Source organism: Gymnodraco acuticeps, unplaced genomic scaffold (genome assembly GCF_902827175.1).
Source record: "Gymnodraco acuticeps unplaced genomic scaffold, fGymAcu1.1, whole genome shotgun sequence".
NCBI classification, from domain to species: Eukaryota; Metazoa; Chordata; class Actinopteri; order Perciformes; family Bathydraconidae; genus Gymnodraco; species Gymnodraco acuticeps.
The window spans coordinates 2,164,075-2,180,947 of record NW_022989985.1 but is presented as its reverse complement, the minus strand read 5'-3'; the positions used below and the strand labels follow the sequence as shown (position 1 = coordinate 2,180,947).

The window sequence follows — 16,873 nt, the reverse complement described above, 5'->3', positions numbered from 1 at the left end:
TCTATTGACAATTAAATCAAATTTAAGTAGGATTATCCAAATTCCAACCTGGATCATTTTCATTGCAGTGAAGGAGAAGGACAATTTGCTGTTAAAAAGAAGTGAATCAAGCGAAAGAGTATACCTTCTTATCTACGTATGTGAGGCACTGGCATGTGGATAATGAATGCTACAAAACTAGAAGAACACGATCGCACGGATTCCATTCATTTAAACCCAAATACTTAGCATTTTAAGTTTGTTGTCACTGACTGGAATAGGCCATTGAGCAAACGTGATGTTCAAAACGTCAATAGCACGTTTGGGATTTTATTTGCATGTGAATCAGTACCTTAGTGTGAGGTTTGATGCCACTTTATTGCACTGTGTCCTATGACTTAGGGGGGCAGTGTTGAGCTAATATTGAGCTCAACACCATTATCTCATGCATGTGTTAACAGCAAGCATTTTATTTGTGTAGACTTTTTTATTTTTAAACCATCATCCTATCACCTAGAAATCAGTATTAGATGTGTAGAAACAAGCTAATATATCAGTCTATATCAGGGCAGAGTATCATTTTTTTAATTGATTCTCATTGCACTAATTTCATATTTGCCAACATATATCCACACATGAATTGCCCCCCTTATGATTTTGAGCAGTACCAATGCCACACAGTATCTGGGTGAGTGGCCTCCAAAGACTTTCTTCTTGTGGCCAAACTCCTCAGTATACTCAGACGAGATTGTTCTCATGGCAGCGGCATTTTCAGGACTTAGGAGTCTTTGTCTGGCCATCAACAAAGGCCTTTGGGTTACTGGCGAGGCAGGCACATAGTACAGCTGCGTGCGTGTATGGGCAGGCCAGAGGAATGACTGGAGCTCCGGTGGGCTAAGGGCTCGAAAAAATGCAGTTTGGTGAGATTGCAGATTAGGGGGGAGGGGGGAGGTGAGGGGGACAGGTGGTGATTCCATGAAGAGAAACAAAAGACACACTTCATTTTCTTCATGGCTTGAGAAAAGATTTAAAAAAAGATTTATGACCAAAGATGTGTATTACTGTACACAATAAAGTGTTGAATACAGCAAATCTCCTATAATCAGGGTGGATTCTATGGCAGTATGACATTTATAAATCCACTTTTTACCTTTACCTGTGAGCTCATTCCTCCTGTAAGACAACAACAAGCCTGAGTGAATGAGGGCCTCTGATTAGTCCAGACAGCAGCCAATCTGAATACAAGGAGTGAGTCACAGGGAAGCCACTGCACCTATCTGCACTCACCTGATACTTTACCTGTCTGAACTCAGACCCAGCATCTCATTACTTTCCCAATACAATCTACTGAGGCTCATTGTGTCCTGTAAGCTCCAGCAGTCAAGGTGTTTCTCAGTTTTTTGCTTTTTTTGGACAAAGACAAGTAGCCATGGCTGTGGCTAACTTCCAGTACATCACCCGGATGAGCAGTGGCTTCAAGGTCTACATTTTAGAAGGTATGTTTGAATATTTTATTGCCTCATGTTGCTTGATACTAATTGTTTTACCATGGTATGGAAATCAAGTCTAAGCTGTGGTTTTGCTACAATATTTCTATGCATATAATTTTTGTTATGTATGTCATGCCTCAACCTTTTATCTACATGTTCATTAGAGAAGCAGTGACTTTTGTTTTATGCATGATATATATGTTCATTCAGTATCAAATATAAAGTAATCAGATTTGAATCACACAATCCCATGGAAGGTATACACAAACTTTGCTGATACACTTCATGTATTTGTATTGTATAGTATAGCTTGTTTGTCTTAAATACAAATATGTGGGTAATGTAAATGTATTAAAAACAAATAGTTAATTAACCTCTTTCAATACGTATTGGCTTTAAATGTCCTCAATATTAAACTACGTTTCTATCAATTGTGTTGCCACTCAGGACTTTGATGGATATCAGTAACATCTAAGTAAACATATCCAAACGGAAGGTCAGGCACCATATTCCCTCTTCTAACAAGGAAGAAATATCCATGCCCGGGGCATTAGAAAATCAGCATAGGTGTGGTTATACCTGCCCCCCCTCCCTCTACAATGGCACTCTGTATGAAGGAGTAGCTCACAGGTGTTGAAGTGCTCAGTAGGATATGCGGATTGGAGTGAGTTTAAAGACAGTGGCCAACTTTCATTGTCTTGCAATTCAAAACCCATTAGTCTAATCACCCAATTGTGTGATTTCAAAAGATGTTATTTTGACTTCTCTACACGCTTTGAATGATTGATTTGAATACAGTTAAAAGACCTTTCAAGGACTCCCGCCAGTCAAACAAAAGGCTGCAGTCTAATTATGCTGCCATTACATTTCCAAACAATGCTTTGTGTTTTGAATACAGGCCAGTTTTGAACATGTGAGCTGACTACGCACATGTTAAATACTTGAGAGAAGAGCCCAAAGACCAAAACATTATTTATCTTATTGCTTGGATTAAATATAATAAGTGATGTTCCCTTATAAACATCAATAAATAATTGTGTGGGTCTGATTGGCAATCTTAATATACATTGCATTTCTCTTCTTTCACACATCAATGATATCACCAGCTCGTGTAGATGTGTTGGAACTTGTGTAGTTGCAAAATCCAGCCTTTCGATAAAAGCACCAGCTAAATCTAATGTGTGTACTTTGTTGGCCCTTTCACTTATGGGTGCCGCCTGAATCAGGGTCGTCAGAGGCCAAAAGCTGTTGGAATTGTGGCACTCTGAACTAACAAAAGCTGTTGATTTTGGCGCTTTGATAGGGCTGAATGCCAACATTATGCAGAAAAACAACATTTACCGTTAGCAATGAATCAGCTGTGTACAGTTGCAACCTCACATATCAGGTAGATCGAGTTCTACAACTTAACGGAGTTTACAATTAACGTTGGTAATAAAAAAAAACATTTCCCACGAAAAGCAGTCATGCAGGTTGATGTCATGGATCAAGACAAGCAGTTACTCATCATACAGCATCATCAGTGTAGTAAAATCATGAATTCCAGTAAATGGTCATCTTTTTTTGAATTTCCTTTTGGCAAATAAGCCATATCCAAACCCTCTTATCCTAACTCTGCATTTTCTTTATGTTTTTCAGGTCAGCCCAATCTCAGGAGTGAAGACAGACACAGACATATCGCAAATGACCGGGCCCACGCCCCAACAGTGCATCAAGTCAAACGCAAGCACAGCTACGAGAGGGGTCTGACGTTGGAAGAAAGGTTAGTGAAACATTTATTTTTGTCCTGTTTAGAGTAGCAATTAAATAGTAAAATTAGAATTCACTATATGCTACTGCTATCAAAGATATCTAACATTTCCTGATGAAATCATGTTTCAGACGGGAGCGGGTACTGGGCAGAAGCAATGCTAAAGCTGTCCACAGAGCAGCACCAGCACCAGTGATGTTCAACAGGCCTCAAAGCCCCACATCTACCTGGAGTCCAACACCCAGCCCCACCAGCTCTCTGCCATCCCATATGTACTATGAACCAATCATGGATGAACCACTTGCCCTCATCAAGAAACCAAGAAGAGACCCAGAAAGCACAGAGGAAAAGACTAAAAACTCTGCTCCTGCTCAAATCCAGGTAAAAAAAAAAAAAATGTTCAATGTGCTTTTCTCAAAGGTCATGGGTGCTAACACCTGCTGTTACTTGTGAAAGAGGGCAGTACTGTATGTCCCTTTGTAGTGTCAGTGTAGCTCCAGGCTAGCTGCAGCTTCATCTCCTATCTGTAGTCTGTGAATCCAACTGCACAGGCATTCTTCCAAGAGTATATACAGGCCTAAGCTTGTCCTAGCTATGCAACCCAGCCGGATTCAGGAAGAAAATGTGAGCAATGGAGGGAGGAATTCCATAAACAAGACCAAGCAGACAGCTCTCTCTTTGACCTGCATGTGCAACCACACTGGGAGTGATCTGACTTTAATGGGCAGACCCAAGCAGTTTAATCGGTTGTGAAATGATTTAGTTTAACCAAACTTTGTACTGTTATTTGTTATTGTGGGATGAAGTGGCCAGCCAGGTTAAGGTGATAGAAAACACAAACAGGGAATTGTTTTCCCTTTAAGTTTAATCGATCTTTTTTTTCCAGATGCGCCCCTCTGTGATCACTTGTGTCTCCTCGTCAAAAAACCCCTCCTGCAGATCTGAGCTCCACCGGAGCCCCTCGTCAGGTCAGTCTCACACTCTTTTGAATGATCTTATCCACCACACCAGACAGTCACTCCCTAATCGTCACACACACATCACATATTAGATATCCGCTGACTTTATCTGACTCACCAAGGTGTGTATTTGACTTTGTTATTCATCCTTATCTTGCAGGGATTTCCAAATGCAACTATGACAATGTTGTTGACGAGCATTTCCAGAGGAGCCTCGGAGTGAACTACCAGAAAGCTCGCTCCCAGCAGCTCTCCATCAGCGTGTCTGTGGATGACCACTTTGCCAAGGCTTTGGGAGACAAGTGGCTGCAGATTAAAACAAAGTCTTCCTCCTGCTCTTCCACACCGCCCAGCAGTCCAAGTGTCACTCACTCCCCAGCCTACAGACACAGCCCGAATCAGTCCCGCAAAGAGTCCACCAGCAGCTCATCGCCGACTTCCAGCCATTGGTCTATTAATTAAAGCCAGAAATGACCCGTGATATGGGGAAAAAACTGTGACTTTAAACATTTCACTGCGTGCAGCTCTGCTTGTTCAGCAATGGAAATGCCAACGCTAGTGTTGAGAGGGCGAGCTAACGGATGCAGGAGTGCTCTCACTGTGTGTGTGTGCGAATTTGACACATCAGACACATTGATGCAGATGAATGTGGCAATATTTGGGATGTCTGTGTTTTGTTACATTTCTATCCTCTGTGTGTCAATAGCATCTGAATACTTGAGACACTGTAGATGGTGATGCGGGTTGTTTGAACAGTCCGCCAAGTAATCCTTAACATTTCTTTCATTTTGTGGCAGTCTTTTAAACGGTCTGAAGGCCACGATTTTGTTGTATTATATTTATGTACTGATAACATTTGGGTTGCTTATAGTCTACATGACTAGCCTATCTGCTGTATATTGTAATGCCTAGCAGCTGTCCAAGAGATTTAAAAACAATACTATGAAATAAAAAATCTCGAAATTCTTTAAATAACTTTCTGTGTTTCATTTTTAAAACTGCATCCGTCTTAACAAAGAAATTCACAAAAACGACTTCATTGGAACAAAAATCCAAAGTAGATGTGCATGGTGGTGTACCAGACAACCTAATTTGAGTAGTGAGTCAGTGTGCGTCTACAACGTGTCCGGTGCATACATAGCACTTACACTGAAAGCTGTTGCCACACACTGAGTGGAATTAAATAGACGTATGAGCAACAGGTTCGGGACTTTTTCCTGTTAGTTAGCGGGAATGCAGGTTGCATGTTCCAGCAGGTAACAGGCCTTGTGTTCTGACATTCCTGTCTCCTGAGAAAATGACTGTAAGATCCTACAGATCCTGTTTGGCAAGGGATAGGAGGGAGGGAAGAGGGGAAGAAAGGGTTGGGCTAATATAGGCCTGAGCATGAGAACCAGCAAAGTTCTTCAGTTGCTTATTTGCAAGTCCTATCTTGTCTAACTTTAAATATGATAAGCCATATAAAAAAATTCCAAAGCCTTTCTCTTTGAAATTACAGTTGTTCAATTTTAGAAGAAGTGGGATATAACCTAAATGTTCTGACAAGTTGAAAGCCTTTGGAAGAAAGTTGTACATCAGGAAGGAGCATGAGGACAAATGGGAATGGATTCTGTTTGTATAATAAACAATATAATGAAAATCATTACAATTGTATTACATAATGTCAGTGGGGTGTTTGAGTAAGCATATCTGCAAAAGACCTCTTTAAATCCAACTTTCAGTAATATAAAGTTCACATTAAACATGCAGCAAGTCCTTTTCTACAGAGCAAATAGTGATCCAACTGCTGGTTATTACTTTCCCTCATTAAATGTTGAAACTGGTATTTCCACTCGGAGTATATCCATTATCCAGCATAACCTGTACAGGGACATTGATGCCATCTAGAGGCACTTAGGGAAACCTCAAAACAGCCAACATTGTGAATGACAAACGGTCTCATGTTGCATGGTTAACAGGACAGACAACTCAAAACTCTGCAGGTTAACTTGTTGTTGAGCGAGATTGTTGTTGTCCAACAAACGGCAACTTGAGAGAGAAAATACTTTGCTCAGCTAAACAGTAGGAGGTAACTACGTAACAGGTTTTCACATCTACTGCGCATAAACTCTTAATCCACTTCACAATACAACATATATGTTGGTACTCGTCCAATATTTCAAGCTTAAGTCTCTTTCAATACTCAACCAAGAATTCAAGTGTCTATATAAACTTATAAGTATATTGATTGATTATATTGGTTGTATTTGATGCACTAAAAACTAGTTATGTGCAAGTTTATTTTATGAGTTTAATGAAATGTGTTTATCTATCTGGGCACGTTTGTTTAGTACGAGTTTAAAGTTTGAGCTTAAAGGCACCCAAACCTGCAGGTCCGCTGCAACTCTTACTATTTTTAAATCCAGGCTGAAGACTTTTTGTCGCTGCTTTTAATTGAAACTGAGCCGTTGTGTTCATCAGTAAAGTGGAACTTCTGTGTGAACTAGTCATATCTTAAACTGCACTGCAACTTTTTATTCATGTGATTTTTATTCATGTATTTTTTCTTTTAATGTTTCTTTTATTATCTTTTACTGTTTTTAAATGCCTTTGTCTGAATGTCTTTCATTTTTGTAAAGCACCTTGAATTGCCTTGTGTTGAAAGGTGCTATATAAATAAACTTGCCTTGCCTATTATGTTTTTTGCGTTTTCCCTTTCCTGTAGTGTGTTATCAAGGTTTGTGTGCATGTAAATGGTCTCCAAAGGATAACATTCAAAATACGAGGGAGTTTCTCTCCAATACAGTCACCCCTGCCTGAAACGCCTCGATTAGACTGCTTTGTTTACTTCCGTAACATCGTGATATCACAATGTTACGGTAGCTTCTAAACACTAGCACTCTAACACATTGTATGTACAAGATAAGCTAAGGGGCGGGACATCTCTAAGCAGTTGACCATTCACAACAGAGCCGGACAGCTAACCAATCAGAGCAGACTAGGCTCTGGTTTCAGACGGAGGGTGAAAAGAGGAGCTGCCGCATTGGCAGTATGTGCAAAATAAATACCTTTTTTTTTCTTTACTGTAAAGCATGTCACAGTGGATGCACACAATACAATGATGTCACCTGAAAATGAGCATAATAGGGCCCCTTTAAGTGATAAAGAACAACTGGCCATGAGAATGTAAAGAGAAAACTCTTCTCAAGCTGCTGCAAAACAAGTGCACATTGTTGTCTGAGTCTACATTAAAAGATAATAGTAATTCTGAATACCTCAAACAAGACAGAAACAACATTTAAGTCAATTTTACTGAGGCAGTAGTAATTAAAAACGCCAGTGGCACAGAAAGATGGCCAAACCCTCTGGGAAAGTTATTTTCCTTTGTCTAGTCCGTCAAAGTTAAATCACTGTCAACACACTATGAAGCATTTTGTAAATAATTTAAATTGCAGCTCTAATCTCATGAGAACATGATTGCTTGGAATGACTGTGTCTCTGTTGTGAAGAAGCATGATTCATTTTCTAGTTCTTGTTCAACTTCTTTGTATTTAAATGATCATGGATACAAGTATGAGTTAATTGTATGTAAATTATTGTTTGGTGGGTGTTCTCCCAAGCTGGTCTGACAAAGTAACTCAAATGGCCTGTTTCAGTATAAGGGCTCTCAGTGGAAAAACCTCCAAACACTTAAGAAAGGAAAAGGAAATCACTTGGAAAAGCAGCTCAAATAATCTGCTGTAAAATCTCTACATTGCATGGTATCAGTGACTATGTATTTACAAGTTAGCCCTCTATTTGTAAACACTTTTAAAATCACAATTTCTGTATCTGATGCCTTCAAATCTTATTTGGTCTTGGATAAGTATCAGTTTTTACTTCCTTTAAAAGTAAAATGGAGCCCCATGGGACATTATAAATATACTTCATTTATTATAATTTATTTAAAGCAACCAAAGAGGCCAACAGTCCAATATATATAGAAAAGATGCAATGCTCTATAAATGATCTTGATGTGTTACATGTGAATGGTGTTACATATATGCAGAGGTGGATAAAGTACTCAGATCCTGTAAAGTAGAAGTAGAAATAATAATATTATTTCTTAAAATACTCCATGACAGATACATGTCCTGAATTAAAATTGTACTTAAATAAAAGTACAAAAGTATCAGCATCAAAATGTATTTGAAGTAGAAAAAGTTAAAGTACTCATTTTGCACAATGGCCTATTTCAGAAACAGGATGTGCAGAAGTATTTTCAGCTAAAAGTACTTCCAGTATCAAAAGGAAAAGTATGCAGAATGGCTCTTTTATAGCATGCTAAGCACATCAAAAAAAGATTGGATGTGATGCAGGTAAAAAGTGACCGCTTTCGCCACCTTCACATTTCTTTTCAGCACTGTTGTGCGTCACTTCCATTTGCACTTGTCACATGCTTTGGAGAGGTCAAAATATTCCACACAGGTAGCACTCTTGTGCACCGGTTGAGATCATCCAACAGGCACTGAATAAATGAGTAATGAAGAGGAACTCATCAGCAGATTTGGAGGCAGTGTAGCAGTCTAGAAAAGAGTCTGTTCTGCTGACGCTGAAGTCCAGTGGAGTTTCCCAGTAAAGTAAGAGGAAAATGGGGGATGACAGGTTGTTCAGTAACACACTTTGAGACAGGTACTTCACGCTCTGCTTAGCTACCCTTGCTTAATGTGCCATGCAACTTGCGTTCAGTGTGATCATATTGTAGCATATGTTTCTGTTGAGGGAATTCTTTCAACAACAAAAAATACACATCCATTTAAACAAGTCTATAGCCTCAATAATTGCAATAACATTTCACACAAAAATAGTACATGTTATTTGTAATACTAGGTTTGGCCAGTAGGTGGCACCATAGTGGAAGCCATGTTATTGAAATAAATAAAAAAAGATCAACACATGTGGTCACTTTAGCACATGAGATCATTGTTATATTTGGGACATCAGCCCCAGCTACACATGCCCATTGCCTTTCTTATTATTGACACCAACATAAATCCAACTATACATAGTATCCAGGAATATTATGGGAATATTACGTGACCACAACAAACCCCAATTAACATAAACACACTGAGAGCCTGAAATGTAGTGTCTTTAGGATATACTGAGGCAAAACAATACATATTTCTGTATCTCCGTGGTGGTGTGGAGGGAAAAAAAGTGGGGGATTTCAGGTGCATATGCAGCAAAGTAACTTAATCAAAGGCAACAGTAATTATTACTCTGCCTACAAACAAGCTAAACATTAGCTTTAGGTCTCATGACCGATCTGTAGAGGCGTGTACTCCATAGCTCGTTATATAAAGCCGGTGCAGACTCCCCTCCTATAATAACATCCAACCTTCACTTTGCATAATAAAGCTGTTTCTCATCTCTCAGCAGGACACACGAAGTGCGTTGGACCCCAAAACACGCAGACGTTCACTTTCGTCTCACATGTGAGTATTTTTCTCTCTTTCATTTTTCGTTTTTTTTGTCGCTCGATTTTAATTATGCAAGAACAGCTAAGGAGATTAACATACAGCTATTTTCCATAACGATTATGAGTTTGATCAAAAATAACTGAGGTGTCCACTTCTATTTTTAGTTTTAAGTGGATTTATTTGTGATTAAAACTGACATTTCAGAGGCTACTAAAGTTATGTGACGCTCAACCTGTTGCTACACGGACACATTTAGGCACAGCCAAAACATTACACAGCCATGTATTTCATTATATGTAACAAAGTTAAAATGGTCTGGTTTAAATTCTGCTTAAATTAAAAACACCATAGCAACGGAGGAATTCATGGAAGATAAACCCCAAGCAGCCCCATTGAGTTCTTAATAGACAAGGAGAAGACAGAGGTTTAATTAGCTAATAATGGTCTAAAATATTAGAAAATCCTATTTAATCATAATAATAACACTGGGTGGCAAATGCACTTAATCAACCCTTATAATATGACTATATTCCTTAGTATTGGAGGGAAATGAATGCTTATAAGTCTGTGAATTGCATAAGATTTGAAGATATGAATAGTCTTCTTCCTGTTTTGTGTCATGACAACTGTTATGATTGACAAGTGAAACAGATAGCTCTACAGAAAGGTTATGCTCTAACAAAGTGATGCCAAACTTTAATGTGGCTTGTATGGTTATAAACCCCTTTATTATAACCACTTCCCTCTGCCACACAGATAATAGACCCTAAATCATGCCTGCAGAACAAAATGCAGCACGCTGTTTTATCCCTGTAGCTAGTTCTGGTCTTGTTAATGTGTAACCTAACTTTGTTTTTGAACCAGTAAATAAGAAGCATTAACCACTAACTCATGTGTTTGTGTTTTTACAGTGTGTATCATCAGTGGCTCGCTGTCACAATGGATGTCTCTCCCGTCTCTTTACCCTGTCATTTTATGATGAAGCCTACAGACAAACCCTACATACCTAGCTAGCAATACATTTAGATTTCTCCCCATTAAGTGCTAATAAAACTGACCTAAGGGGGAACTTTTCTTATTTATAAACAAATAATACCTCATTAGACGCCGTAAAACCAGAATAAATTGGCTTTATTTAACTCCGATTGTTTTAATTTGTTATCAATTTGAAAGTAGTAATGGATACAACCACATTAGCAACCCTGGCTGCTGCCACTACAATGGCTGTGGCCTCAGGGACCGCCATGACAGGCTACATGTGGCTGCTGGTGTTAGGCTTCATCATTGCCTTCATCCTGGCGTTCTCTGTGGGAGCCAACGACGTGGCCAACTCCTTCGGTACTGCAGTGGGCTCCGGAGTGGTTACCTTGCGTCAGGCCTGCATCCTGGCCACTATCTTTGAGACGGTGGGCTCAGTGCTGCTGGGGGCCAAAGTCAGCGAGACCATCCGGAAGGGCATCATTGACGTCAACATGTACAACGGCTCCGAACACGTCCTGATGGCAGGGTCGATAAGTGCGATGTTTGGTAAGCATTAACATTAACATTACATAGAAATGTATTTAAATGGTGCTAATAAAATAAAGATATTTTTTACTAGTCAATGTTTAGACTGCGAGAACAGGCCCAGCTCATGTTTTTGTCCCACAGGCTCTGCTGTGTGGCAGCTAACTGCATCATTCCTAAAGCTCCCCATTTCTGGAACGCACTGTATTGTTGGAGCAACAATCGGCTTCTCCATGGTAGCCAAAGGTCACCAAGGGGTCAAATGGATGGAGCTTCTGCGCATTGGTGATTATTTATTTTGACCACAACATTGTGAAACGAGTATGTGTTTAACCAAAACATACAAGTGTAGCCTAAAACGCATTTGTCAATGTTCTTTCAAATGTGTTTTTCAATCCAAAGTGGCGTCGTGGTTCTTGTCCCCGATGCTGTCAGGCATCATGTCAGGAGTCCTCTTCTATTTGGTTCGCAAATACATTTTGAACAAGGTAAGCACAACCCTAACACTCACCAGTTTACAAGATAAAGATTGATAATTTAATTTATCTATGGTGTGGCAAGTGTTAAAATCATTTTCATAAGTTAAAGTACTCCATAACAAGCACAAGTCCTGCACTTCACATGACACTTGTGTAAAAGTGTCATGTGTAAAACTAATTTTCAAGATGTATTTAAAGTAATACATATAGAGGAACTCATTCTGCAGAAAAAACGGTCTCCTTGAAGTGATATATTATTAAAAATGACATTATTTGATTGCTAATACTGACGCAACAGTGCCCTAAGCAGCATTAAACAGCCTAAGAATGATTACCAACCAAATGGTCAAAAGAAAATATCTTAGTATTGAGATAATTAATGGTGAATAAAAAACTTCTGCTAAACTTGTGGGTCTGGTTTTTCTGGAATCTGTGTTTCTTGTTACATACTGGATAACCTGCGTCTCTTTGGGCATGAACAATTAAATAACTGAAGACATCTGAGAAGTTTAGAGGGGGAAATATGTCTTTGTTGTAACTACTAAAACAATCCTGCTCTAACATATGATTTCCCCAGGCTGACCCTGTACCTAACGGACTCAGAGCTCTTCCCATCTTTTACGCCATCACTATGGGCATCAACGTCTTCTCCATCATGTTTACAGGAGCCCCAAGTAAGTACAAGGTCCACACAATACACGCATGTTTCTTTTGATTCACACAGCGGATGTTGAAAGCCCTGGAGCAAGATGAGGTCTGAATAAATGTCACAAGAGACACAGAGAAGAGTTGATGACAGTCTTCTTAGGACAAAGAGAAAACATTTAATTTGATTAATATTTTTCCGACAATATTTCATCAACCAAACTGGCATTTCTGTCTAAAGAAGTGTTCCCTAGATTATACCAGCAGTCAAACCCACATTTAAACTTGATTACAAAAAACAAAAAACCACCCAACATAACCAAAATAAAGTTAAACCAGTTTAAGGGGAATTTGAGAATCATACAACTATTAAATGGACCATTTCCATTCCTTTTTGTTTCATTTGCAGGATTGAACTTATCGAGAAGACAACTGGCCTGGGCCCTTCACTGAAGGCTGCAGGCCGGTGTGTGGGTCAAGAGTTATAACACACCATTACTCCTGCTATGCAATTATACAGCGTAACACAGCAGTGCAATTCTCACACTGATACTGCAAACATGTTCCAGACAACATTTTATTTTCTGACACAGAGATAAACAGGTTCTTGTGTCAATCAAGAATATTCGTGGTTAATGGCTTCACATCCATGTTGATAATGAGAGCTACTACTTTTACTCCATGGCCTTTTTATTTGTTGTTAACCTGCTGTTGTCTACAAGAGCAAACAGGTAAGTTGTATCTGTGAGGCAAAAACCCAATATTGTAATACTAACCTGCATTACCACATCTCATTCTATAAATTCTAGCTATTCTGTGTTAGCATTAAAAGAAAATGAAAGATACTAGAAGTGTCCTTACAGTGTATTTTATCTGTTGGCTGCAAGACTGGGTTTTAAACACTATCTGATTGTAAGGTGTGTGTTTTTAATACTGATACGGTTGTCTGTCAGAGTGATCTGAAGTATTGGAACAGGCCTTTACGACATTTTAACCAAAACTTGGAGGGGAGGATTAGTTATTCTGGACAAAGACTTAATCTTGTTTCCTGTAAAGGTCAATATGTCAGAGACCGATTAGATGCTACAATATATGTAAAAGAAGGTAAAACAGTATAGGGAGCATATAATTACTAACAGTTTATTTTGTTATTATTATGAAAGCAGCAGTATCTGTTCTTAATAAATGAAAGAACCATTCAAGTTGATGTTTCTCCTTGTCTGAGACAGATTTTCTTTCTCATTTCCTCTTTTGGTGTGCTCAGTGCTTGGTTTTGACAGAGTGCCGTGGTGGGGAACACTGTGCATTGCGTTGGGCTCTGCCTTCGCCACAGCTTTGTTCGTTTGGTTCTTTGTTTGTCCTCGTCTGAAGAAAAAAATCCGACGTGAGTAAATCTTACACTTTCAGACTCTCATAAATTCACAAATGCATTTTAAATGAAAATAAATGTTGTGTTAATTGCGATGTATTCATACATTTAGTTATTTTTGTGAAATTGCATGAAAATTCTTAATAAGTTGAACCCTAAAAAGAGGACCTATAATGCTATTGGGTGCTTAATGCTTAATGCTTATGTCCTTTACTTAAGGAGAAACAGCTGCTTCTCCTTGTGAAACACCATTAATGGAGAAGAACTCCAGCAAACCAGCGCCAGCTGAGCAGCAATCCACTCCTCAGCACCCTCAACCCCAGGCGCCTCCAGTAGAAAGTCAGAGAGTGGCTTTCAGACTGGGAGGCTCAGAGGAAGCAGATTTGGACAACAATGACATGGAAACCAAAGACTTGGATGCCAGCAATGGTGAGGAATGAATGGTTTTGAATGAATTCCCTAATAAATGTTTTTTACGAAATGTATACAATCTCAAAATGGTTGAACTCAGATATCACATAACCAAAATAAATTCAGACTAAAGTTGAATTACAATAAACTATTTAATTCCGTAGGTGTGAATGGCACTTTCGGGCCCATGATGATCACTGATCCTCACAGTGGACGATCCCACACCATCCACAAAGATTCAGGCCTGTACAAAGACCTACTGCAGAAACTTCACGTGTCTAAGGTTGGTGACTGCATCGGCGACAGCGATACAGAGGGGCGGCCCATCAGGAGGAACAACAGCTACACCTCCTACACCATGGCGATTTATGGCATTCAAGGAGATCCTAAAAACAAGGAGGTCGATGGTGCGTTGCAGGGAAGACCCAGAGTGGACAGTTACAGCAGCTACAACTCGGCAGTGACCAATGGGAGTGTGGTCAAAGAGGAGAATGTGACACAGGAAGCTGGCCCTGAGCCTGCTTTTGAAGAAGATGAGCTAGAGCTCGACCAACCAGCTGTCGCCATGCTTTTTAAGTTCCTGCAGATACTCACAGCGTGCTTTGGCTCTTTCGCTCACGGAGGGAATGATGTCAGGTAGGGTTAGTTTCTCCTGAGATGTTTACTATGTACTGTTTATTCAGATGAGTTACATAAACCGTTTTCATCATTAGCAATGCGATTGGTCCACTCGTGGCTCTCTGGCTTCTGTATGAGAGCGGCTCCGTGATGTCCAACGCACCAACACCTATCTGGTTGCTTCTTTACGGCGGAGTGGGTATCTGCGCTGGACTTTGGGTATGGGGACGCAGAGTGATGCAGACCCTGGGCAAAGACCTTACACCCATTACCCCCTCCAGGTTTGCCACTCATTTATATACAGTGACAACTGAAATGATGATATATTTGACAGTCAAAATGTACCGATATGTTTTTTTTGTGATTTAGTGGATTCAGCATTGAGCTAGCTTCAGCGCTCACAGTTGTTGTGGCATCAAATGTTGGTCTTCCCGTCAGCACAACCCACTGCAAGGTAATGAAACTCTAAACTCCGAAAATTCAACCTCAATCTTCAAATTTGATTTCCATTCTTGGGGTCACAATTAGTTTTATCAACAAATCTCGAGTAATTTCAAAGGGGCGATCATTTCCAATGTGTTCAAGTTGTGCACTTGCAAACATGTGTATAAGGTTATGGAGTTATTATAATTTAAAAAATGATATTAACTTATAGCAATAATGGTCATACATAAAAAAGCAAGATTGTTTATTGTACTGCTAAGCTTAAAACAAGCAGCACAAATAAACACTTTTTACTAGAACGTTTTCTAATATTTTCTAATAGTTTTCTAATATTTTTTCTAATATTCCATTGACTTCAAGAATAACAAATTCAAGTTTTTTATATAATAATGCTGTCTGCTAAATCAATACAATTGGAAGATATCATATGCCGCCTTTCTTATTTCTCAGTAGTTGGCACATTTAAAACTATATTTTACTCAAAGGGGCAGTGTAAAACTGTTTTTATAAGTGATTTCTTAACAAACCACAAAATATAGCTTGACACGACTCAGATAAAACCTGCTCTCTTGGCTTACTGTTTCAATATTAACATAATTTCCTGTTTATAAATTGACAAATACGTTTAAATGTATCAAATGTAATAAGCAACAACTTCTGCAAACATATTTGTACTTATCAGTACAAATCACATCTGACTAATGTCATGCAAACACAGGTGGGATCTGTGGTGGCCGTGGGATGGCTGCGCTCCAGGAAATCAGTGGACTGGCGTCTGTTCAGGAACATCTTCATCGCCTGGTTCGTCACGGTTCCTATCTCCGGGCTGATCAGCGCTGCCATCATGGCTCTCTTCATACATGTCATTCTGTGAGCTGCTCAGCTGCACACTTTTTGTAAGACTGACTGATAAAACTGTGTTAAAAAACATATTCCACCCGGTCTATTAAAATGATGTTTATAATAATATTTCTTTTCAAGGTGGAGCCAATGATTTTATCTCATAGAAATGTGTCCATGAATGATGTAGGATCAAATGCCACTGTTCACTTTTATAATACCCTGTGATTTTGTGTATCCCGGTGTATATTTGTATAAAAACAATGTGTATTAAGAATCAGATAATTCAACTTTGACTGAAAAATAAACAACAGTTTGCATTATTTTAATGTAATAAAACGAGTTGCTTGATTTGAAGGATTTTAATGTAAATGTCTCACTATTAAACATTTTCTACTGAATCCTATTTAGTTTGTGGGTGGGATGTGTTATTTAAAAGCAGCACACAAATATATTGACAAAGATTCATTGTTCTTAAATACCCCCCAAAGGACTGTAAAAGTTTTATATTTTCAAAAGAAATAGTGTCAATATTAGTTTACTTTGTAAAACAAAAATTACCTTCAGCAATACAAAGCGCAAAACATATATATCGTCTTCTTAAATCATTTCTATTGAAGTTTATTTTCATTAAACAAAAATGTTTAAATGCATCGTATAAGCCTGAGGCCTCCTCAAACACAATAATAAAGGTCATATTATTGATAAAATGCGTGTTTTCTGAATGGGTATCGGACCGATCAGGCTAAGCTACTTTTGTAGCGGCTCCGTCCACACAGTAACCTCAGACATGAATAAAGCAGCAAATTATTAAAGAATTAAAAGGGAAACTTTCTAAAATTGCGGTTTTGTGTAAGTTTAAATGATCTATGGCTCACATGGAATGTTCATTAAGGTATGATGCAAATTCAGAATACAAATACATTGCATTATTTTAGTTAA

The 16,873-nt window shown here is 38.8% G+C and overlaps 2 protein-coding genes across 2 annotated transcripts in view; both read left to right on the top strand.

The window, feature by feature from the left end:
- slc20a1a (solute carrier family 20 member 1a) overlaps positions 1-16,265 on the top strand; it is a 29,273-nt gene extending 13,008 nt beyond the window's left edge. The window contains exons 2-12 of the mRNA XM_034212413.1: positions 9,576-9,634; positions 10,531-11,146; positions 11,270-11,410; positions 11,528-11,613; positions 12,182-12,278; positions 13,514-13,633; positions 13,838-14,047; positions 14,194-14,665; positions 14,743-14,928; positions 15,017-15,101; positions 15,810-16,265. Coding sequence (XP_034068304.1) covers positions 10,798-11,146; positions 11,270-11,410; positions 11,528-11,613; positions 12,182-12,278; positions 13,514-13,633; positions 13,838-14,047; positions 14,194-14,665; positions 14,743-14,928; positions 15,017-15,101; positions 15,810-15,965 — 1,902 coding nt within the window. The 5' untranslated portion in view covers positions 9,576-9,634; positions 10,531-10,797 and the 3' untranslated portion in view covers positions 15,966-16,265. The remainder of the gene's footprint in view (positions 1-9,575; positions 9,635-10,530; positions 11,147-11,269; positions 11,411-11,527; positions 11,614-12,181; positions 12,279-13,513; positions 13,634-13,837; positions 14,048-14,193; positions 14,666-14,742; positions 14,929-15,016; positions 15,102-15,809) is intronic.
- vgll4l (vestigial like 4 like) lies at positions 1,259-5,150 on the top strand. The gene is made up of 5 exons (XM_034212414.1): positions 1,259-1,475; positions 3,108-3,231; positions 3,351-3,600; positions 4,106-4,187; positions 4,339-5,150. The coding sequence occupies exons 1-5, from the start codon at positions 1,409-1,411 to the stop codon at positions 4,638-4,640; spliced, it is 825 nt and encodes a 274-aa protein (XP_034068305.1). The 5' UTR covers positions 1,259-1,408; the 3' UTR covers positions 4,641-5,150.
- Positions 16,266-16,873: the final 608 nt, after the last annotated feature.